The following is a 26,290-nucleotide window of genomic DNA, read 5'->3' on the forward strand; positions in this document are numbered from 1 at the left end:
CTTAATCGGGCAGGTAGGTTAGAAAATTTAAAAAGGGAAATGGATAGGTTGAAGTTAGATATAGTGGGAATTAGCGAAGTTCGGTGGCAGGAGGAACAAGACTTCTGGTCAGGTGACTACAGGGTTATAAACACAAAATCAAATAGGGGTAATGCAGGAGTAGGTTTAATAATGAATAGGAAAATAGGAATGCGGGTAAGCTACTACAAACAGCATAGTGAACGCATTATTGTGGCCAAGATAGATACAAAGCCCACACCTACTACAGTAGTACAAGTTTATATGCCAACTAGCTCTGCAGATGACGAAGAAATTGAAGAAATGTATGATGAAATAAAAGAAATCATTCAGATTGTGAAGGGAGACGAAAATTTAATAGTCATGGGTGACTGGAATTCGAGTGTAGGAAAAGGGAGAGAAGGAAACATAGTAGGGGAATATGGATTGGGGGACAGAAATGAAAGAGGAAGCCGCCTGGTAGAATTTTGCACAGAGCACAACATAATCATAACTAACACTTGGTTTAAGAATCATGAAAGAAGGTTGTATACATGGAAGAACCCTGGAGATACTAAAAGGTATCAGATAGATTATATAATGGTAAGACAGAGATTTAGGAACCAGGTTTTAAATTGTAAGACATTTCCAGGGGCAGATGTGGACTCTGACCACAATCTATTGGTTATGACCTGTAGATTAAAACTGAAGAAACTGCAAAAAGGTGGGAATTTAAGGAGATGGGATCTGGATAAACTAAAAGAACCAGAGGTTGTACAGAGATTCAGGGAGAGCATAAGGGAGCAATTGACAGGAATGGGGGAAATAAATACAGTAGAAGAAGAATGGGTAGCTTTGAGGGATGAAGTAGTGAAGGCAGCAGAGGATCAAGTAGGTAAAAAGACGAGGGCTAGTAGAAATCCTTGGGTGACAGAAGAAATATTGAATTTAATTGATGAAAGGAGAAAATATAAAAATGCAGTAAGTGAAACAGGCAAAAAGGAATACAAACGTCTCAAAAATGAGATCGACAGGAAGTGCAAAATGGCTAAGCAGGGATGGCTAGAGGACAAATGTAAGGATGTAGAGGCCTATCTCACTAGGGGTAAGATAGATACCGCCTACAGGAAAATTAAAGAGACCTTTGGAGATAAGAGAACGACTTGTATGAATATCAAGAGCTCAGATGGAAACCCAGTTCTAAGCAAAGAAGGGAAAGCAGAAAGGTGGAAGGAGTATATAGAGGGTCTATACAAGGGCGATGTACTTGAGGACAATATTATGGAAATGGAAGAGGATGTAGATGAAGATGAAATGGGAGATACGATACTGCGTGAAGAGTTTGACAGAGCACTGAAAGACCTGAGTCGAAACAAGGCCCCCGGAGTAGACAATATTCCATTGGAACTACTGACGGCCGTGGGAGAGCCAGTCCTGACAAAACTCTACCACCTGGTGAGCAAGATGTATGAAACAGGTGAAATACCCTCAGACTTCAAGAAGAATATAATAATTCCAATCCCAAAGAAAGCAGGTGTTGACAGATGTGAAAATTACCGAACTATCAGCTTAATAAGTCACAGCTGCAAAATACTAACACGAATTCTTTATAGACGAATGGAAAAACTAGTAGAAGCCAACCTCGGGGAAGATCAGTTTGGATTCCGTAGAAACACTGGAACACGTGAGGCAATACTCACCTTACGACTTATCTTAGAAGAAAGATTAAGGAAAGGCAAACCTACGTTTCTAGCATTTGTAGACTTAGAGAAAGCTTTTGACAATGTTGACTGGAATACTCTCTTTCAAATTCTAAAGGTGGCACGGGTAAAATACAGGGAGCGAAAGGCTATTTACAATTTGTACAGAAACCAGATGGCAGTTATAAGAGTCGAGGGACATGAAAGGGAAGCAGTGGTTGGGAAGGGCGTAAGACAGGGTTGTAGCCTCTCCCCGATGTTGTTCAATCTGTATATTGAGCAAGCAGTAAAGGAAACAAAAGAAAAATTCGGAGTAGGTATTAAAATTCATGGAGAAGAAATAAAAACTTTGAGGTTCGCCGATGACATTGTAATTCTGTCAGAGACAGCAAAGGACTTGGAAGAGCAGTTGAATGGAATGGACAGTGTCTTGAAAGGAGGATATAAGATGAACATCAACAAAAGCAAAACAAGGATAATGGAATGTAGTCTAATTAAGTCGGGTGATGCTGAGGGAATTAGATTAGGAAATGAGGCACTTAAAGTAGTAAAGGAGTTTTGCTATTTGGGGAGCAAAATAACTGATGACGGTCGAAGTAGAGAGGATATAAAATGTAGGCTGGCAATGGCAAGGAAAGCGTTTCTGAAGAAGAGAAATTTGTTAACATCCAGTATTGATTTAAGTGTCAGGAAGTCATTTCTGAAAGTATTTGTATGGAGTGTAGCCATGTATGGAAGTGAAACATGGACGATAAATAGTTTGGACAAGAAGAGAATACAAGCTTTCGAAATGTGGTGCTACAGAAGAATGCTGAAGATTAGATGGGTAGATCACATAACTAATGAGGAAGTATTGAATAGGATTGGGGAGAAGAGAAGTTTGTGGCACAACTTGACCAGAAGAAGGGATCGGTTGATAGGACATGTTCTGAGGCATCAAGGGATCACCAATTTAGTATTGGAGGGCAGCGTGGAGGGTAAAAATCGTAGAGGGAGACCAAGAGATGAATACACTAAGCAGATTCAGAAGGATGTAGGTTGCAGTAGGTACTGGGAGATGAAAAAGCTTGCACAGGATAGAGTAGCATGGAGAGCTGCATCAAACCAGTCTCAGGACTGAAGACCACAACAACAACAACAACAAGGGAGAAATTCAGTGCTAGCAACAGAAGCAGTGAGAAGATCCAAATGTTGACATTTCTTCCGAAAAGTTGGCACATTCAAAGGATTGGAAATTAATTTGGAGCTTAAAACTATTTAGTGAAAAAAGCAACACAATTAAAAAAGCCTGTTGTATTTTCCGAGCTGAGACTAAAGGTGTCTTAAGTAAGAGCATTGTAAACTATGCAATAGAAGTCTATGACAGAGAAGGTCTAAGTCACTGTTTGCCTGGGAAGACAAGATTTTGTTTCTGTCAGGCAAAATGGTTCCTAGGTTCATAAACAATAACAACTGGTGTTGGTAAACCTGCATTCAAGTATTCAAAGATGTGTGTCTAGGACTGAAAACAGAATTATTCCAATTCTGCTGGTTACTACAAAATAGCTGTGTTCTGGCTGGTGCAACTAGTATCCATAGTGAGTGTGTGTGTGTGTGTGTGTGTGTGTGTGTGTGTGTGTGTGTGTGTTTGTGTGTGTGTGTGTGTGTGTGTGTGTGTGCGTGCGTGCGTGTGTGTGTGTGTGTGTGTGTGTGTGCAGTATTCACCAAACATACAAACATCACCTTGCGCAGATCATTTCTGAACAGCCAAAATATTAGATGTCATATGTGAGAACTGTCCAGGTCAACATTCTAATCATGACATACATAGGAGAGTTGTTTGAAGGAAATGGGATTGATGATGTTACCCACTGTGGACATCTACAGATAGATTAACTCTCGAGTCATATCTGTGTTTTGTGGAAGACCTCTTGAAAAACCTTCCTAACGAATTAAAAAAGCTCCTACCACACTCCTTCATAGCTGACCAACAGTATGAATTTCTAGAACAGTGAATGAGATACTTTGTGACAATGAACATATTGTAATATGTGATTTTCAGAGAATTATGCATTTGTTCTGCAGTATGAGGTCCAGAGGTTTCATCCGAACAAAGCACAGTCCACCATTCATCCATTTGTGGTTTTTAATTTAGACATCCAGAAACCTCAGCAATAGATCACATTTCACTTGTTGTCCATCAGCATGCCTTAAACAAGACAATGAATGTACATCTTTTCTGTCATTTGGTTAATTTGATGATATCTCATTACCATAAAACACTGAAGCACATGTATTACTTTGCAGATATCTTTTCATTAGAGTGATTTCAGTGTCCATGCAGAATGGCATTTCTCTGTCACATCACACGGCAAAGGATATGTGAGGTATCACAGGCACTATCAAGATACACTCTGCCGGTGCCACTCTGCAGTGTATTTGCAATGCCAAGATAAAGACACCCAAACAGTTGTTCAAATGGTGTTCCAAAAACATTACAGTGTATCCCTTTCATTATATTGCATCTCACAGCTGAACACATTAATTTTATCGTCTAATCTAAATGTCATCCCAGAATGATTTTTAATGTGATGTACAATGTAACATGAATAAGCAAATTTGTTATTTTTTTCCATCGGTTTTTAAGGTGCCATGTTTTGAGATATCCAAGGCTGAAGGATAAGGTCACTGACATTAACTGCATACACCGTTTGAATATGGCTATGTTTTATATCATCTGAAAGATTGAAACTTCCTGGTAGATTAAAACTGTGTGCCCGACCGATACTTGAACTCGGGACCTTTGCCTTTCGCGGGCAAGTGCTCTACCATCTGAGCTACCAAAGCACGACTCACGCCCGGTCTCACAGCTTTACTTCTGCCAGTATCTCATCTCCTACCTTCCAAACTTTACAGAAGCTCTCCTGCGAACCTTGCAGAACTAGCACTCCTGAAAGAAAGGATATTGCGGAGACACGGCTTAGCCACAGCCTGGGGGATGTTTCCAGAATGAGATTTTCACTCTGCAGCAGAGTGTGCACTGATATGAAACTTCCTGGCAGATTAAAACTGTGTGCCCGACCGAGACTCGAACTCGGGAACTTTGCCTTTCGCGGGCAAGTGCTCTACCATCTGAGCTACCGAAGCACGACTCACGCCCGGTCTCACAGCTTTACTTCTGCCAGTATCTCGTCTCCTACCTTCCAAACTTTACAGAAGCTCTTCTGCGAACCTTGCAGAACTAGCACTCCTGAAAGAAAGGATATTGCGGAGACATGGCTTAGCCACAGCCTGGGGGATGTTTCCAGAATGAGATTTTCACTCTGCAGCGGAGTGTGCACTGATATGAAACTTCCTGGCAGATTAAAACTGTGTGCCCGACCGAGACTCGAACTCGGGACCTTTGCCTTTCGCAGGTAAGTGCTCTACCATCTGAGCTACCGAAGCACGACTCACGCCCAGTCTCACAGCTTTACTTCTGCCAGTATCATGGCTAAGCCATGTCTCCGCATTATCCTTTCTTTCAGGAGTGCTAGTTCTGCAAGGTTCGCAGGAGAGCTTCTGTAAAGTTTGGAAGGTAGGAGACGAGATACTGGCAGAAGTAAAGCTGTGAGACCGGGCGTGAGTCGTGCTTTGGTAGCTCAGATGGTAGAGCACTTGCCCGTGAAAGGCAAAGGTCCCGAGTTCGAGTCTCGGTCGGGCACACAGTTTTAATCTGCCAGGAAGTTTCATATCAGCGCACACTGCGCTGCAGAGTGAAAATTTCATTCTGGAATCTGAAAGATTGTTCACAAACCTATTGAAAATTACCAGTTTCAGAGTTCTACATCGATTATAACAGAAGTAACAGACATTTTTGTGTTCAGCGTGAATCAAAATTATGCACATTTTCAGAATTTTTGGTGGTCATTACATTTGTGGTACTTGTGTTGTAATTCTATAATTTGACATTTTTTGTTCTCGTATCAAGTGTGATGAACACAACAAATCTGATGAAAATCGAAGGTGGTCATGTTTGCACCAGTGTTGATTTGATGTGGAATGACTCTTAAGTAATGTCCTCTGTAGACTGACTGCATTTCCCAAGTCTTACACTTGTATTATCGACAACTGGACCTTTCTGATTGTTCCATTTCTTATCCCTACAAACTGTTACACCCAGGAATGTGTACAAGTTGACCAATTCCAATTGTGACTCACAATACCATAGTAATACGATACTACATTTTTCCGCTTTCTAAATTTGTCATTTGTGATTGTTACAACTGTAGCTCAGAAACTGGCCAAGTAACTTTAAACAGTATTGGGAAAAATTGGTAATTTCAAGTGAATGTTTTCAAAGGATGATTTTTTTTAACACAATTTTTTTGAAAAACTTGGTCACAACCACTTCATACAAAGAAATTCTCATCACATGTGAAGGCTATCAGTGGTACCGTGATTAGTGTCAGACACTCGTGGATGGCACAGGAACCAAAACTGAGGGTAGCAAAGCAAAAATAGATATGTTGAACATACCATTCCTGTCACATTAAATTCAGAATTTGAAGTCGAGTCAAACCCTATTTTAATGACAATGTACTAAAGAACCCTCAAACAAAAAACTGTACCCTGTGGTTGGAATGCAGTATATGGCACACCTGTCTACAAGAAGTGTAGCAGAAGTTATCCATAAAGCTGTAATCCAATTTTATTGAGTCCATCAGTTGTTTATCCTTATGATGTATCTGAGCTAAACCATCTCTAACAGAATGACCTCTTCCATGCAAACCAGTGAGGATTCACACACAAACCAATTAGTGCTTACCACACATGACATCTTGAAACCCAGTTAGACAGTTCAGTATTTTTTGGCTCACTAAAAGCATTTGATCCAATACCACACTCAAACTTATTAATGAATGTACAATCAAACTAGGTATCAAACAAAATTTGTGGCTGTATGGAGGAGCTTGTGATATGGATGATGCAGAATCATGTCTTGTAAGTAGAGTAATTGACAAAAGTAGAAGTAACTTTACATGTGTCACAGGGAAGTGTATTGGGATTGTTTTGAGTTCATTTTGTATACCTGGCAGACAAAATAGCAACTGCAGACTTTTTGCAGATCGTGCAATTATCAATAATGAAATAGTATCTAAAAAGAAAAGCTGCATAAATGATTGAGAAAATCTACAAAAATCTAGGTGAAACAATTTGTGGGGATATTAACTAGAATGATCACACAGGCTGAAGCATAGGTAAAGTAAATGACTAGACTTTGTTTCATTGTGGATAGTGGGAAAGTTCAATGAGTTTACTACAGTGTTTGTTCATGAAATGGTTGTGTGGTCCATCCTAGAATTTAGCTAACATGAGTCAGACCCATATCAAAATAGTACTAGCTACATTAAGAAGAGCAGTATGAATGCTCATACGTTTGTTTGACTCACAGAAAAGCACCACAGACATTCTGTTAAACATGGCCTGCCAAAATGTCTGAAGACTGACAAAAGCCTATGTATAACATTTCAAGAACCACAATTAAACAGGGAATATGGAAATACTGTATAGATCCCTTCAGATCTCTCAAATAGTGACTCCAAAGACAAATAATTAGAGCACATACAGAGGAATTTAAGCAGTCATTCCATCTTTACTCCCTATGATAAGAGATGGTACAAACCCTAGTGTGCAGTACAATGTGAAGTACCATTGATAATGTACTTCACAGAGGTTTGCACTAGAGTTCTGCATGACCGAGTAAGCGAGCACAAAATACGAGATGGGACAAGCACACCCTAACTGTATAGGCTGCCCGCACTAGTTCTTGTGACCGAACATATATGCTGTGACCGAATACGTAGCACGTAAATTTAAACACATTACATGTATCATTATCCGTGTGAGACTGCAGCCAGTGCAGGTTTCTCAATTGTGGTGTGTCTCTCTTCATAATCATGCAGCGCGAGGAAGCCAGTGCAGTAAGACGTAAGACAGAAACCAATGTTTACACATAGAAGAAGCGGGAAGGTCTATAAATCCAAGTATGGAGTACTTATCTGTTGGTTGTAGACGAAAACAGTGCGTCTACTGGGTACGTATCGTGCATAAACTGCTCCACATTATTGTGTTTCCAGTCAGGAACCACTCATTTAAAGAAACACAGTTGCAAGTAACCTCATAAAGATACAGTTCCTTCAGGGATACCGGCAGTAATAAAAAACAGTATTGCAGCAAAGGGTGTTGCAATGTGTGCTCAAGATACGAGACATTTTAATGCTGTTCCCGGAGAAGGTTTCAGAGAACTAGGCCAAGAATTAATATATCTAGGTGCGCATTATGGAGAAGTTAACGTGGCAGATGTCATGCCACATCCCTCTACTATAAGCAGACATGTCAAAGAACAAGCTGATGCAATACGAAACAGCATAATGCCTTCTGTTATTGCGGAAGTTATTAATAAAACATGTGCTACAACAGTTGATATGTGGACTGATTCGCATAATCAGGTGCACTATTTGACCCTTACAACACATTACATTAACACAGATTGGTCTCTTGTGAACAATGTTTTATTTACAACAAATTCCCGGATGTTAAGAAGGTGGGAGTAAATACGAGGGCAGTTCAATAAGTAATGCAACACATTTTTTTTTCTCTGCCAATTTTGGTTGAAAAAACCGGAAATTTCTTGTGGAATATTTTCAAACATTCCCGCTTCGTCTCGTATAGTTTCATTGACTTCCGACAGGTGGCAGCGCTGTACGGAGCTGTTAAAATGGCGTCTGTAATGGATGTACGTTGCAAACAATGGGCAGTGATCGAGTTTCTTTTGGCGGAAAACCAGGGCATCTCAGATATTCATAGGCGCTTGCAGAATGTCTACGGTGATCTGGCAGTGGACGAAAGCACGGTGAGTCATTGGGCAAAGCGTGTGTCATCATCGCCGCAAGGTCAAGCAAGACTGTCTGATCTCCCGCGTGCGGGCCGGCCGTGCACAGCTGTGACTCCTGCAATGCCGGAGCGTGCGAACACACTCATTCGAGATGATCGACGGATCACCATCAAACAACTCAGTGCTCAACTTGACATCTCTGTTGGTAGTGCTGTCACAATTGTTCACCAGTTGGGATATTCAAAGGTTTATTCCCGCTGGGTCCCTCGTTGTCTAACCGAACACCATAAAGAGCAAAGGAGAACCATCTTTGCGGAATTGCTTGCTCGTCATGTGGCTGAGGGTGACAATTTCTTGTCAAAGATTGTTACAGGCGATGAAACATGGGTTCATCACTTCGAACCTGAAACACATCACTTCGAACCTGAAACAAAACGGCAATCAATGGAGTGGCGCCACACCCACTCCCCTACCAAGAAAAAGTTTAAAGCCATACCCTCAGCCGGTAAAGTCATGGTTACAGTCTTCTGGGACGCTGAAGGGGTTATTCTGTTCGATGTCCTTCCCCATGGTCAAACGATCAACTCTGAAGTGTATTGTGCTACGCTTCAGAAATTGAAGAAACGACTTCAGCGTGTTCGTAGGCACAAAAATCTGAACGAACTTCTCCTTCTTCATGACAACGCAAGACCTCACACAAGTCTTCGCACCCGAGAGGAGCTCACAAAACTTCAGTGGACTGTTCTTCCTCATGCACCCTACAGCCCCGATCTCGCACCATCGGATTTCCATGTGTTTGGCCCAATGAAGGAAGCAATCCGTGGGAGGCACTACGCGGATGATGAAGAAGTTATTGATGCAGTACGACGTTGGCTCCGACATCGACCAGTGGAATGGTACCGTGCAGGCATACAGGCCCTCATTTCAAGGTGGCGTAAGGCCGTAGCATTGAATGGAGATTACGTTGAAAAATAGTGTTGTGTAGCTAAAAGATTGGGGAATAACCTGGTGTATTTCAATGCTGAATAAAACAACCCCTGTTTCAGAAAAAAAATGTGTTGCATTACTTATTGAACTGCCCTCGTATTATGAAAGAAATTGAAGAGAGGATGGCTGATTGGGACATTTTGCCAGACATTTGCAGAGTTTTGTTTTTGTCTCCAACCAGGTTGCCAATGTAATAAAGGCTTTGGAAAATCATGAAGAGATTCCTTGTGCTGCTCATTATATAAACACAGCACTTAGCCATACTTTCGATGATGATAACTTCTTGTTAAATCATGCCCCGAACATCACATCAACAATAAAAACTGCAAAATGCATTGTAAGGTACATTAAGAAAAGTGGCCTCTGCTCGTCTTTGAAATCATCGTTGAAACAAGAGGTCTGCACACACTGAAACGGCTTGTACACTATGCTGGAATCCTTACACACTCAGTATAATGAAGTTGCTGCTTTGCTGATGGAAAAGGACTCCACTTACAAATTGCAAGGATATGATAATGAGCTCACAGGAAAAATTGCACATTTTCTGAGACCATTTAAAGAGGCCACATATGAAGGCGAAAAAGAACCGACAATCCAGTTAGTTCTTCTTTGGTTTCACAAACTGCAACAAATTTGCAGTGTCAATGACACTGACTGTCAGGTGAGTAATTACTCCAGTTAAAAGCACTCTTTCATTATGATACGCGATAGATTTATAAATAACTAGTGAAACTGATGTGTACTAATAGATATATATTTTTTAACAGGAGGTACAAAGGATTAAAAATCGAGCCTTTACTTTCGTTTGTGAGAAGAATGTGATCACTTCCAGACATAAAATAGCTACGTTCCTTTGGCCGTCTTTCCATGATCTTAATACGCTTGAAATAAATGAAAAGCAGGAAATTCTTAGCAATGTGTGACAAATGTGTGCTACTTACACAGGTACAACATGCAATCATTAACATAAATGTTTTTGCATAGTTATTGGATAGTGTATTACAGAGAAATGGGAATGTTATAATTTGTATAATATGTCATTAACATAAAACACTTCGTTTTTACGGGAATGTTTCGATGATTTCCACATCAGTTCTGTATTACTTGTCTCTTTTGTTTATTATCATAGAGCCTTCAAGTGCTGTGTCATCACCACCCAGAAAGAGAGATCGTTTCAAGGAATGGAGAAACAACAGATCATCCACAGCAGATGGAGTAGATCTCTACATTTTAATGCACCCTGGAGATGATGATGACATCTTAAAGTGGTGGAGGAGACATGAAACAGTTCTGCCAGGCCTGGCTGCAGTTGCAAGACGTATTTTCTGTATCCCAGCAACGAGCACACCTAGTGAAAGACGCTTTAGTAAGGCCGGCATGTTACTAACAAATCGCCGCAGCCAATTAAATCCGGAACGTGTTAGTGATTTACTGCTGATCAACAATAACTATAATTTTGTTTCTGTTGCAAACAAGTGGAAAATATGACAAGTTACATCTGTAAATGTTTAATGTTCTTTGTATGCTTTCTTTATGAAGATAGTTGTCTTCTAGATTACCGGGACAGCACTTATTTAATGTTTCCTATTAATGAAAGGAAAAATATATCTTCTGTTTGGAAATGAGACTCATCTTGTATCCGCAATTGTATTGAAATATCATTTCACTTTCAAAGTGCTTTATGCATTTAGTTGTGTCATGTACCCGTTCTTGGAAACATTACTTATGTTTTAAAAGAGAGAGAGACAGAGATGAACACATTGTGTGTGTGTGTGTGTGTGTGTGTGTGTGTGTGTGTGTGTGTGAGAGAGAGAGAGAGAGAGAGAGAGAGAGAGAGAGCGCGACATTGGATTTGTACAGTACAATGCAGCAAGCCAGGGCGAGGCGAGGTGAGACGTCAGTGGTGACCAGTCATGCTCTGTTATATGTGTGTCCGGAATCCAGATAACAGACATGGGGCGAGTACATGACCGAGCCGAGTCATGTGGGGCCAGATACGAGCGGCTCGGTCCCCCCGTCAAGAGGCGAGCCGTGACCGGTCAAACAACGAGCATTGCAGCACTCTAGTTTGCACAGTATTGGTATATATGCAAATGGTTGAATGTCTGAGATATTACTTTTCTCCTATACTGCAAGACAGCAGCATCTGAGTTCATCCATTTTCTGTTTCCCCTTTTATTCAGAAAGTAGCAAGTGTTTCCTGAATACCTATCAGTAAAAATCTTCATTAAGTCAGGACCTGCACAACTCGTGGACCTTTTCGAGGTGGGATGAGAGGACAGACAAACATGAAATTCCTTAGGAGGAGCAGCAGCCTTTTTTGTAGTCGCAGGGGCAACAGTTTAGATGATTGGCTGATATGGTCTTGGAAGATTAGACAACATGACCTTGCTATGCCTGTACTATGAACTACAACTGTTATAGTTAAATGATGACGGTATCCTCAAGGGTGAAATATTCTGAAGGTAAGATAGCCCCCAGTCAGATCTCTGAGTGGGGACTACTTGGAAGGATGTCAACATCACAAAAAATAAAATTTTCAAAGAGATAGAGGGGCTGGCCAGTACTTACCTCAGCTCAGTACAGCCGATAGATACACATAAAACAGAACTGAAAATTTACATTCCTAGCTTTCGGAACTTTGTTCCTTCATCAGGGAGGAGAGAGGGGAAAAAAGGGAAGAAGGGAAAGTTGATTCAGTTACTCACAACCCAGGTTATGAAGCAACAGGGAAAGGTAAACAGTTTACCTTTCCCTTCTTCCCTTTTTTCCCCTCTCTCCTCCCTGATGAAGGAACAAAGTTCCGAAAGCTAGGAATGTAAATTTTCAGTTCTGTTTTATGTGTATCTATCGGCTGTACTGAGCTGAGGTAAGTACTGGCCAGCCCCTCTATCTCTTTGTTAGTATTTGTTTCACATCTTATATGAGATTTTCCATTAATCATTTAAAATAAAATTTTCCTACTGGCAGATCACGGACTGTTAGGACCTTGACCGATTATGCAGGAGAGAGTGAGTTCAAATAGGAAAATGGATAGGCTGAAATTAGATATAGTGGGAAGAAGAACAGCACTTCTCGTCAGGTAAGTACGGGTTCTAAATACAAAACGAAACAAAGGTAATGCAGGAGCAGGTCTAATAATGAATACAAAAATAGCAAAGTTGGTGAGCTACTATGAATAGCATAGAGAGATATAGAAGATCCAATGGAGAGCAGCGCACTTCGTTACAGGATCGTTTAGTAATCGCCAAAGCATAACGGAGATGACAGATAAACTCCAGTGGAAGACTCTGCAAGAGAGATGCTCAGTAGCGTGGTATGGGCTTTTGTTGAAGTTTCGAGAACATACCTTCACCGAGGAGTCAAGCAGTATATTGCTCCCTCCTACGTATATCTTGCGAAGAGACCATGAGGATAAAATCAGAGAGATTAGAGCCCATACAGAGGCATACCAACAACCTTTCTTTCCATAAACAATACGAGACTGGAATAGAAGGGAGAACCGACATAGGTACTCAAAGTACCCTCCGCCGTACACCATCAGGTGGCTTGCGGAGTATGGATGTAGAAGTAGATAGTGAACCCATTATTGTAGCCAAGATACCAACAACCACCACAGTAGTTTATATGCCAACTAGCTTTGCAGATGAGAGATTGAAAGAATATATGGTGAGCTAAAGGAAATTATTCCAATAATTAAGGGTGAGGAAAATTTAATCATATGATGGACTGGAATATGGCAGTAGAAAATGGAAGAAAAGGAAAAATAGGAGGCAGCCATGAACTGAAGAGACAGGAAGAGAAATGAAGTAGTCTGGTACAGTTTTGCACAGAGCATAATTTAATCATTGCTAATACTTGGTTTAAAGGTAGGTAATGAGAGACAGGTGTATATATGCAAGAGACCTGGAGACATGGGAATGTTTCGAACAGATTACATAGTGGAAAGAATAAAAGATTTTGAAACCAGGTTTAAACAGCAAACAATTCCCAGAAGGCAAATGTGGACTTTGACTATAACTTATTAGTAATGAACTCTAGATTAAAACTGAAGAAACTGCAGAAAGGTAGGAATTTAAAGAGCTGGGACCTACGTAAGTTGAAAGAACCAAAACTTGTTGCAAATTTCAAAGGGAGGATTAGGCAACAATAAATTGAAACAGGTGTACGGAACAAAACAGAAGATGAACAGGTAGCTTTAGGGATGAAATAGTGAAGGCATTGGAGGATCCAACAGGTAAAAAGACAAGACCTAGTAGGAAACCCTGGATAAGACACGAGATATTGAATTTAATTGACAAAAGTTGAAAATATAAAAATATGTCAGATGAATTAGGCAAAAATTAATACAAATGCCTAAAACATGAGACTGACAAAGTGCAAAATTGCTGTGCAGAAATGGTGAGATGAGAAATGTAAGGGTGTAGAAGGAAGCAAAACTAGGAAAAAGACGGATGCTCCCTATAGGAAAAATACAGAGACCTACAGGAAAAAACAAAAGCATCTTTATGAATATCAAAATCTCAGAAGGGAAACCAGCACAAACCAATCACAGGAAAGCACAAACCAATTGCAGGAAAGCAGAAAAATGGAAGGAATATACTGAGGGCTACACAAACAAGATAATATAGGAAGGGAAGAAGAAGTAGATGAAGATGAATTGGAAGATACTGAGAGAAGAATTTGACAGAGCACTGAAAGACTTAAACTGAAATAAGGCCCCTTGAATAAATTACATGCCATCAAAATTATTGAGCTCCTTGGGAGAACCACTAGTTCACTTGGTGTGCAATGTATATGGCACAGGCAAAATACTCTTGGACTCCCAGAAGAATATAATAATTCCAATTCCAAAGAAGGCAGGTTCCAACAAGCATGAATCTTATTAAATCATCAGTTTAATAATGATATTATGAAAAGGATAGTTGCTACTCACCATATAAAAGATGATGAGTCGCAAATAGGCACAACAAAAATACTGTCACAAAATGAGCTTTCGGCCAACAAGGCCTTTGTAAAAATAGACAACCAACACACACACACACACACACACACACACACACACACACACACACACGCACACACGCACGCACGCTCGCGCGCGCCAGTCTGGCTTCAGCTACCAGAGGCTGTGGTCGTGTGTGTGTGTGTGTGTGTGTGTCTGTGTGGTGTGTGTGTGTGTGTGTGTGTGTGTGTGAGTTGTGTGAGTGAGTGAGTGTGTGTGTATGTGAGATGTATTTGTGTGTGTGTGTGTGTGTGTGTGTGTGTGTGTGTGTGTGTGTGTGCTCTCTATTTTTGACAAAGGCCTATCTACAACTCAGCATCTCTGCTATATGGTGAGTAGCACCTATCATTTTCACAATGCTGTTACTTTCCATCCTGGATTTTCCACTGTTTCATCAGTTTAATAAGATGTACTTGCAAGATACTGACACGAGTTATTTACAGAGGAAGAGAAAAACTTGTGGAAGGTAACACTGGGGGAAATCAGTTTCAGTTCCAGATAAGTGTAGGAATATATGAGGCAATAGGGGCCATGTGACTTATGTTACAAGACAGACTGAACAAAGGCAAACGGACATTTACAGCATTCATATATCTATAGAAGACTTTTGACAATGTTGGCGAGATGACCAACTTTGAAATTCTGAAGGTAGCAGCCACGAAATGTTAAGAACAAAAAGTTATCTACTACTTTACAGAAATTACATTACAGTTTTATAATTTTAAGGATGTGAAAGGGAAGCAGTTGACAAAAGGGCGATGTTATTCAATCCATACATTGAACAAGCAATAAATCGAAACTAAGAGGATATTTGGAGAGGAAATTAAAGGTGAAGGAGCAGAATTAAAAACCTTGAGATTTGTTGATAACACTGTAATTCTGTCAGAGAGTGAGACTTTGAAGTACGGTTGACTGGAATGGATAGTGTCTTGAAAAGAGTTTATAAAATGAACATCAACAAAAGTAAAATAGTGGTAATGGAATGAATTCAAATTAATTCATGCAATGGTGAGGAAATTAGTTTAGGAAATGAGGCCTTAAAACAACAGAGAGGGTTTGTTATTTCGGCTGCAAAGTTCCTGGTGATGACTGAAGTAGAGATGATATAAAACACAGACCACCTATATCACAAAAAGCTTTTCTGAAAAAGAGGATTTTGTTAACATCCAATAAAAATTTAAACATTAGGTATTTTCTTTTGAAGATATTTTTACGGAGTGCAGCCTTATATGGAAGTGGAAAAGTGGAATTTGGATGGTAAGCATTTCAGACAAGAAAAGACTAGGAACATTTGTAATGTGGTGCTGAAGAAAAATGTTGAAAATGGGTGGATCAAATAACTAATGAGTTGGTATGGAATCAAACTGGATATAATATATATATGGCACAACTTGAGATTTGGTTGGGGCCATTTCCTGGTGGACCTGGATTAATTCTCTGTACTGCTACACCTACAACATCAATCTAAATAAGGGTCACCTATCCCACTATGACCTACAAGAAAATATTAAAAAATAACTTCTTCTGTATCACTAACAAATATCCTGTAATAATTCAAGTACCTCCAAAAGACTCTCATATCTGACCACTGGATTAGGAAATGAGCACAATGATCTTTTACAGCACCATCTTAAATACAGATCTAGTCTCTTTCTCCAATAGTCTCTTCCATAACAAAACAGTATGAAAATCAAAATTGAGGATGCCACACAAAACCATCACACTTTAAGTTTCCTCTGGAACAAACGGAATTTATCATCTTGTATTACAACTCATTAGATCTGCTTTATTTGTTGAACAACACCTCCAGCTACCTAATGACTCCACACCCTGTTACGCGAGCACTTGTATGTCTGCCCAATTGCTCCACTCTCCTTGAAAACAGTGAATGACTAAGCTGGATCCCATGGCCACTCATGGGAAGCTTTCTCCACACACAGAACAAATTTACTGATCATCAACTACCAACTTTTGAAACACACACTCTAAAACCATATCCACCCCAGAAGGCTCAAAATTTGACTGCTGCACATGGCGAGGGCAGACAGCTGAAATCAGGCATTCCAAACACCTACAAGAAATTATTTAACATTTAGAGCTTGAGACAATCTGCCTCAATAACAGAATTCAAGGATTTCTGTTGGATGTTTCCTGCTAACATTCATTTGCAATTGCAGTAAGGTGCTGTTTCTTGCTAAATCTTTCAGAATTTTCATTCCTAACAGACACTGGAAAACACCTGCCATTTCGGGCAAAATCATTTGGCCTAGAAACAGTCAAGTATATCTTTACCACAGCTCAATTGGCATGATTAGGTAAAGACTGGCCCATCATCAAGCTGGAAAAAGCCTCTTTCCCACTTACACCAGAAACACACTATGGTTACCAAAACAGCCACAGAACACAGGTACAGTCAGCATGTTTTCACTTTGTGCTAATTCTTTTCAACATGAAATTGCAATTCTCTCTTAACAGTTTTATAATACCTGGGGGTTCAGTTGTCGGCAGGCGGTTTACCTATAATTCTATAAACACAATAACAGAAGCGTAAGAAAAAAATTGCAATACTAAAACCAATGATGAGGAGAATGCGGCAAGTGCCATCACCCAACTTCCCAATTTCACTCAGTGGAAGAGGAGTCAAAATAGGCGAACACATGTGTCAGGTTATATTTTTGAGGTATTTTCGAGGTACTTTATGTGCCTTTTACGGTGCGACATCCTCAGACAAAGTAGTGGCTCAGTGCTTAGCATGGTGGCTTCTTAATTATGCACCCCGAGTGTGAAATTCGATTATTTTTTATTTACGTTAATTTTATTGTTTTCATTTATCTACCTTCATCTGTAGAACATTACTACAAGATTGTTTCTTATATATAATATAAGGGCGTTATATTAATTATAAAATTACAACTGGATTTCACAATAAGTGCCAAACATTTATTACATAATGTAAGTGTGTATAGTACTCTGAGGGTTTACAATTTTTTTAATTTCCCATACCCTGATACTTTGTTCTCATATCAAATCTTACATTATTTATTAAAATTTAATTCATACCTTTATTCTTCAGGATGATTTGGTGCATTCCCTTGGATGATATTGATCATAGACACATTCAAAACAGATATTCCGAACACCATAAGCATCACATGAAGGCAGATCTGCCACTTTGACTTTTCTTCATATGAATCTCAATTCTGAATCAAGATACACTACACAAATTTCACTGAAAACAATTTCAAATAATTTTCTCATTCTTCTTCTTTTTTATTTTTTTTTTAAGTAGACAAATAATGACAACATTATATCAATATACACTGGAAAACATCTGTGTAATAAACCTCTACAGAATGGGTATGTAAATGAAAAACAAAAACAAAAGTAATAATCGGGTTACGAACATGGAACGCAAAATTAAGAAGCTGCAATGCTAACCACTGTGCCAACATTTCCTCAGAGGATACAGCGTGGTAAAACCCACATAAAGTACCTGAAAATACCTCAAAAATTTTGACTGTTATCATTTCACAAATGGCACTTGTCGTGTTCTCCTTGTGAGTTTTTCATCCGCAAATCAATGAGTGCACAAAAATAATGAAATTTATATTTAAAGTAGGTAGATAAATACCATATATGTAAGTTTCACAGATCACTTACTTCTGCTTGAGACAGTTCAAATCAGTAGAAATCATTAGTGCTTCCTTCATGGATACAGTGGGGCATCTGTTCAAGAAATCTCCATCTACGCTTGTATCACAATTGCCATCACCAGGTCCTTCTTCAAGAAAGTAAAACTATGTGTGCATAAAAAAGGAATGATTGTGTCAGCATTTACCTTACTGCATTCTGTAATTTATTAATACATCATATAATTAATACCATATCAGAATTTCCTCACATTCAAGCTAGTATTAACATAGGACATTTTTGTAGTTTAGAATTACAAATCAAACACCTTTGAGCCATCTAATTTCCAAACTGTTATTTTATTGGGCTACCAGTTTCAGCGATTTATTACACCAGCTTCAGGCCCCCTGACCTTGGCTCCGGTCAAAATAGGGGCCAGCATACAAAGACTGGCATCTGCAGATTTCTTCTTTATACAGTGATCACTTCAAACATCATCTGCTGACACATGATGTTTGAAGTGATGGGTCTATAAAGCAGAAATCTACAGACACCAGTCTTCGAATGCTGGCTCCTATTTTGACTGGAAACGGGGTTGTAATCTTCTTACATATTGGTCAGGGGGCCAGAAGATGACGTAACAAATAACCAAAACTGATAGCCCAATAAAATAACAGTTTGGAAATTAGACAGCTGAAAGGTGTTTGATTTGTAATTCTGTACTGAACACCAAATCCTGCAACCATCTGAAAAGACAGATGTACAGAGATTTTTACAGTTGGTTTTGAGCATATGTAATGTGACTACATAATGACTGCATATGCTCCTAAAGTGTCCATCTGTAAGCAACTGTGGGAAAGCAAATCAGGATTTCTTCCAGTTGCCACCAGCTTTAAAACACATAGGTGACCACTATGTCAGCTGTCCTCATCAAGAGCACAACAGTGACATGACAACCAGTTGCTCACTCATTTCACATCTGCTAAAGAAAGCTTGTGCAGTAAATATAATATGGTCAGCGTATAGACTGCACCAAGCAACAATATTTTGCAAAGTTTCATCAAAATTAAACAGATGCTTATGGAGATATTGGTGTTTTTTTATGTGTTTATGGCTGCTATAGAATAGCATTAAAGAGTTGTATTTCACAATTATGTTTACATCATATACAGCAAGCATTCCCAGTGCTCAATTACAAATATCTTTCAATTTGATCAGTATAATGTAATAGGATAAATAAAAAATCTACTGGCCAAGGAGGACTGGAGAGTCTTATGAAGGACAGATTTTGGAAAAGTCACCCAGAAACTTGGGTCAGGAGAGATATACCTTCACCCCTCTTCCATCCCTTTCAACCCTTCTGCCTGAAGAAGGATCCACTACCTCCAAAAGCTTGCCTAATTATAACCTTCTTTTATGTGTGTGTTCTGCCACTGCTTGGGTGAGTAGATTTTTTATCTACCCTATTAGATTATATTGTCAAAAATTGGTTGTTTTCATTGTTATTTCAATTTCATCAAGTTATTATGAAATTAATGATTTCAATAAATATAATAAAACCAGTTTAGATGGCCTAACCTTTGTTTTAAGCCCTCAGTATTGATGCTTTGATATGCTGTCTGTTATATGAATTTGTAAGGATATGTGATTTTGGAGAAATGTAAAGTTATTACTGTTATTGCCCTAGCCAAAATGAAGTCTCCGAGTTCTTTAGAGCCCACAGCCAACCAAGCTGCATCTTTAACAAAGTCCTGTGCCTTTGTTTTGCAGACTAGGTTGACAACTTCCACTGAGCTCTACACAGAAAAAGATCTGTTGTTGTTGTTGTGGTCTTCAGTCCTGAGACTGGTTTGATGCAGCTCTCCATGCTACTCTATCCTGTGCAAGCTTCTTCATCTCCCAGTACCTACTGCAGCCTGCATCCTTCTGTATCTGTTTAGTGTATTCATCTCTTGGTCTCCCTCTACGATTTTTACCCTCCACGCTGCCCTCCAGTACTAAATTGGTGATCCCTTGATGCCTCAGAACATGTCCTACCAACCGATCCCTTCTTCTAGTCAAGTTGTGCTACAAACTCCTCTTCTCCCCAATTCTATTCAATACCTCCTCATTAGTTATGTGATCTACCCATCTAATCTTCAGCATTCTTCTGTAGCACCACATTTTGAAAGCTTCTATTCTCTTCTTGTCTAAACTATTTATTGTTCACATTTCACTTCCATACATGGCTACACTCCATACAAATAGAACCTAAAAAAAAATTATCAAGCCAGAGCAGAGACACAAATGGGAACATTATGAGTGATTTAGTTGGTTGGATGCACCATATTCTGCTTGGCACAAAAGCAGTCCTATTGCGTTAAGTGGATGTTCTGTTCACTCTGCCAAACAAAACTTATGCCCCTCTTAGGCCAGTTGAGAACTGCGATGGCACAAGGACACCATCACTGTGCTAGCCTGTGCTTGGCCTTGGAAATCGTTGTTTCATCATAATAAATTTAATACTCAGGAATAATTTACTCCCTTGATATCAAACTATAAATTTTGTCCAGTAACTGGAGCACTTTATGCCCTATACACTTCTTGTGTTTTGCTGAAGTACACTACCACTTGGCAAGTGGATTCTTTGCAGGAATTTTTCCAACATACAGTGCACCTTCTCAATAACTTTATAAGGCTATGGCGAGTGTTGGCTCTGCATGTCAAAAGTGAGAAGAGAATTCTGGTGGATCATTGTATAAACAGCTGCTGAGAAGGACTTTATCAAGTTATGTTTCTGATGAGTTTGTTTCAAAAGATATTGAGTGAGCTACAGTGTGTATTCCTCTTTGATGTACTTAGTTGCAACCACACCAAATTTATTTCACAGTTGCAGGGACTAGTTGTTTTCCAGAGAAAACATCTGAAAGGATCTGTCACTACGAGACAGAGAGATAGTTGGTGTCACTGCTCTTTTCAGTAATTTTCGGGTGACAGTACCATCCATCTGAGATATTCCTGTCAAATTCTCATGTTTTAACTAACAGACTGTTCAGAAGACCTCTCATGCATCCCCACACAGTGACTTGCCTAACTAATAACCTCACTGTGTTTCAATTTCATCTTCAACACCAACTAATGAATAACAACAGAAGTTAGGAGCTTCAATCCATGTCCAAAATTTTAACTACTGTTTAAATTAAGTTAGCAAATCAGAGGAAGGAGTGTCATCGTATTAATCAATTTTATAACTCAATTATTGAAGCAATGTGACACTACAGGAACAACATGGCAGCTTACAAAATACTCCTGCAGAGGAATAATTTCACTGAGGTAAATACACTGTCTCAGATATGTGAGGGAACACACTTCTTGGAATAGTAGCAATCCAAGGGTAAGTAATGAAATGCTGTGTGCCCTTAAAAAGTATTTCAAATTGTTTCCAAAAGAGACATGGCTACAAATATTCTATCATTTTCAACGTCAGCAAAAGTACACGAAGAATTGTCATACAACAATAAAATATATATAATATTTTGAAACTAGATCTACAAACTTTACAAATTTTTGAGAATATGCGAATTATGCTATTTTGCAACACCAATCCACTATGTTGCCAAAACCAGAATCTACGGCCCTCTATTGCTCTCTGCCCAACAGGCAGCATGCAAATACTTGATAGATTACCCCAGGGGAGTGTAGGGTGTCTTCCAGTGCTAACAGCCTCACTGGTGTGTGTGCACCTCGTAACAATCAGTTGCAATGGCAAAAACTACACACAAAAGTAACATGGGTTTATGAAAACACCTTATAGAGAGAATCGTCTTCAAATGTGGCACTTATATGTAACAGCTTACACACAGTAATTAGTAAACAAGCAGTGACACAAAACTTCAACATGATCCTAATGTCACTGTGTCGCTTCTGCTTTTGTAAAATGACAAATCTCATGCATATGAGGGTTACCTGTGCTGTGTAACAAGAACGTAGCTTGTTCTCTCAAGACCACGCCAATTCCTGCAAACTGATTACAACAAAGAACATGATTTCGCAATCTGTCATGTACCATGATTTTTTTATTTGTATAGAGTCTGGGAACTATTATTAAAATATAAAACTGTATTTACTTGCTGCCTGTTTTCACAAAATTACAATGCTCAATCATAAGTGCTAATTTGGACGAAATGTGAATGTTCCAATTAATTCAATTCAAAGCACATATAGTGTCACACCGGTTAGATAGCTGACATTGGTACAGGTGTATTTGGCACAAAGTGTTCTGAATGGTGTCGAGATATAACAATCACTTGGGGGCTGTCAGCTAACTTTCCACATGCTACTATTTGACAACAATCACTGCTCCAGATATAAGAGAAACTTTAAATGTCCACCATACGGGTTATTGTCACGGTTTCATGAGAAGCTCCGATTAGCCTCGAACATTCTGGCATATCTGCATATGTATAAATGCTACTCCTCATTTAATTCTAGCCAGTCTCAATACAGGTGATCCTTCTATCACTACCGAATCTATTATGAATGTATATATTGTAAATTGCTTGTGAACTACACTTCATAGTACTAAATCATCATGTCAGTAGTTTTATACAAAATCACGGATAAATTTTGAGGACGTAAGTGAGCACTGGATACAGTGTGGTATCAAAAATGCAAAGACAATGAAAATGAAATCAAGATAACACAGTACTTAAATTTTAGGTTCACCACACTGAGAATGAAGAAGAAAGAGGCCCACGTGTTTCATTTGCTCAAAAATGTTGGCAGCTGACAGCACGAAACCTATATACTTAAACGATGTTTGAAAATGCTTCACAGTGAGTTTGTTAACATACTCTGATGATTCTTTAAACTAAAATAATTTGAAAAGCCAACACTTTATTTTTTTTTAACTTTTGCCTGTCACAAAGTTCCACGTAAAATAGTCAGATGTAAAAAGCCTCAGGTGATTGGTGAAAAGTTCGTTTTACCAGCTGCAATTCAGATTGTACAAACTATGCATAGAGGTACATTTGACAATATTTGCAGTCCATACCTGTATCAAATAAAACTGTTGGCCCATAGAATTTGTGAAGTTAGGTGACAAATCGTTTTCAGTTCAGCTTGATTAAGAAACTCACAGTAATAAAGATGCTCATTCATTGCCTGTGTTTGATATTGTAAGGAATGTTAGCAGTGCAAGAACTGCTTTTCTACAAATCAATTAAACTGAAGGCACCAACACTCACATTATTTATTGTCTTAAATGATTTTATAAAGAGGCAAACCATGAATTGAAAAACCGCATCCCAATATGAACCGAGTGTACTTGTACAATCTATGGAAGATTCTGTAGTATAAAAGTACTTGTGAAATAAAAAGCTCCACAGAGTGTCTGGCCACACTGCATGGTCCACATAGAAGCTAAGGCTTCCACCACGAGTCCTAGCATGAATTCTACGCTAAAGACTGTTGAAATCATAGTAAATTATATAAAAATTAAATCCCTGCAACCAAGAATTTTTTCTGCCCTTGTAAAGACATGGGTGCATTACATTCAATGTTCTTATTTTTTGCAAGGCAATAGTGTTATTGTGTGTGAAATTTTTTCATGTTTATAAATTAAGAAATGAAACCACCATATTTCTAGAAGAGGAAAACAAACTGGAAGCTGAGAAGTTTTGAGATGGTTTATTTGTGATGAAATTGATATATTTCATAGATACATTCCAGAAATTAAACATCTTGAACATTCAACTCCAAGGAGTAATACACATATGTTGGAAACAAATATCGAAGTTAACGCTTGCCATAGAAAATTGAAATTGTGGAGAGAGAGAGAGAGAGAGAGAGAGAGAGAGAAGGGGGGGGGGGGGGGGGGGGGGGGAGGAGACAGGAAAAAACACTAGAAATGTTCGCAAATGTGGATGAATGTGCTGAAACTTACAAGGCTGAAGAAAAACATTTGGAAACTGTTTCTGTAAACACTGAAAATCATTCAACCACACTGGAAACTAATTTTAAAAAGTATTTTCTTGCTGACAAAAACTTGTGACCTCATTACGAGTATAGGACATTATAGGTTAATTAGGGTTCAGTTTCAAAATACCCCCAAAAAGAAACCAACAGACTTCACGGCAAGTTCCAAACTCAAGTAACAGTTAAGTACTAAAGTGATTGTTGAATTTTGGTAGCAATGGATGATGAGTTTCCTGCACTGAAAACAAGAGCATTTCACAACTGTTGCTAGTTTCAACATCCTATATTTGCAAAAACAAATTATCTGCACTGGCTGTTTTGAAGACATGACATAGATCTTCATTAAAACACAGAAAAAAGGACTCGAGTATTCTATTTCCAATGCTAAACTCTCCTTCAAACAGAGCCACTAATAATCACCTTGGTTTTAATTTTGTCAGAAGTATTTTGCTTTGCTTCTTTTCAGAAAATTAATTACCTTTTGAATTCATACTTTTTTCTTTTCAATAATCACACATTTAGTGTGGCCGGCAATACCTTTACAGAGAGAGACACCAAATGATGCAGGAGGCCTATGGTGATGAGCACTTATGCCATACTTGGTGTTATGAATGGTTTACATGGTTTAAAAATGGCCACATGGAAGTTAATCATCACCCTCATTCAGGATGCCCTTCATTGTCTACTGATGATACTCATGTCATGACATCAATGAAATTGTGCATGGCAATCCCAGACTGAATGTCCAAAAGATTGTAGAAGAATGTAATATTTCAACTGGATCATGTAACGAAATCCTGGCACAGCCCCTTCGAATGCAAGATGTTGCTGCCAAGTTCATCCCACAGCTCATGAGTCAAGACCAGAGAGACCTTGGCCTTGTAATCTGTGAACAGCTTTTGGATCGAGCAAATGAGAATGAGATGTTCCTTAAGAGAATCATAACCGGTGATGAGGTGTAGGTCTATGGTTATGATGTTTAACCGGTGATGAGGTGTAGGTCTATGGTTATGATGTTCAGACTTCAATCTTCACAATGGGTTGGGGAACATTCTCCAAGACCAAAAAAAAAACCTGATCAGGTCAGGTCAAGTGTCAAAGCCATGCTGATAGTTTTCTTTGACTTTGAAGGATTAGTTCATCATGCATTTGTACCACAGGGACAAACTGTTAATCTATGGTACTATCAGGACATGTTGGGATGCCTGCAAGAAAATGTGAGAAGGAAAGGGCCTGAAATGTGGTGAGACAATTCATCACTCTTACATCACGATAACACACCAGCACATTCGTCCCTGTTGATGTAGTTAAAAAACCCATCGAAAGGATGAAGATTTACAATAATAGATGAGATAAAAGAAAATTTGCATGATGCAACAAGAGCCGTACCAAGACTGCTTCCGGAAGTGGAAACAGAGTTGGAATCAGCGTATCAATTGTGGAAGAGAGTATTTCAAAGGAGACCATGCACAATAAATGAAAGGTAAGTGTAGAAAAATTTTGTGGATAGAGTTTCAGGAGTTTTTGAACAGCCCGCATATGTAGGAAGTTATTGCACTCTTCATCAGTGTTTGGACATCAGCAGGTTTCTTTTCCTTTGAGATGGTGCACAGTTCAGCATTTCTCTCACTTACTTCTTACAAGGGAACCTCCCCATCGCACCCCCCTCAGATTTAGTTATACGTTGGCACAGTGGATAGGCTTTGAAACACTGAACACAGATCACTCGAGAAAACAGGAAGAAGTTGTATGGAACTATGAAAAAATAAGCAAAATATACAAACTGACTAGTCCATCTGCAAGATAAGCAACATAAAGGATAGTGTAAGTTCAGGATCGTCGTGGTCCCGTGGTTAGCGTGTGCACCTGCGGAACAAAAGGTTATTGGTTCCAGTCTTCCCTTGAGCGAAAATTTTACTTTCTTTATTTTCGCAAAGTTATGATCTGTCCGTTCGTTCATTGACGTCTCTGTCCACTATAATAAGTTTAGTGTCTGTGTTTTGCAACCGCACCGCAAAACTGTGCGATCAGTAGACGAAAGGACGTGCCCCTCCGATGGGAACCGAAAACATTTGATCGCAAGGTCATAGGTCAACCGATTCCTCCACAGGAAAACACGTCTGATATATTCTATACGACACTGGTGACGGCATGTGCGTC

At 39.1% G+C, this 26,290-nt stretch overlaps 1 protein-coding gene across 6 annotated transcripts in view; it reads right to left on the reverse strand.

Annotated features, from left to right (window-relative positions):
• Positions 1 to 26,290, reverse strand: part of LOC126481228 (endoribonuclease Dicer-like) — a 446,265-nt gene that overhangs the window by 90,905 nt on the left and 329,070 nt on the right. For all 6 annotated transcript variants that reach the window (XM_050104838.1, XM_050104837.1, XM_050104839.1 and 3 more), the window contains exon 16: positions 18,206 to 18,342. In XM_050104838.1, coding sequence (XP_049960795.1) covers positions 18,206 to 18,342 — 137 coding nt within the window. The remainder of the gene's footprint in view (positions 1 to 18,205; positions 18,343 to 26,290) is intronic.

This window comes from Schistocerca serialis, chromosome 5, assembly GCF_023864345.2.
Source record: "Schistocerca serialis cubense isolate TAMUIC-IGC-003099 chromosome 5, iqSchSeri2.2, whole genome shotgun sequence".
In the NCBI taxonomy this organism is placed as follows: domain Eukaryota; kingdom Metazoa; phylum Arthropoda; class Insecta; order Orthoptera; family Acrididae; genus Schistocerca; species Schistocerca serialis.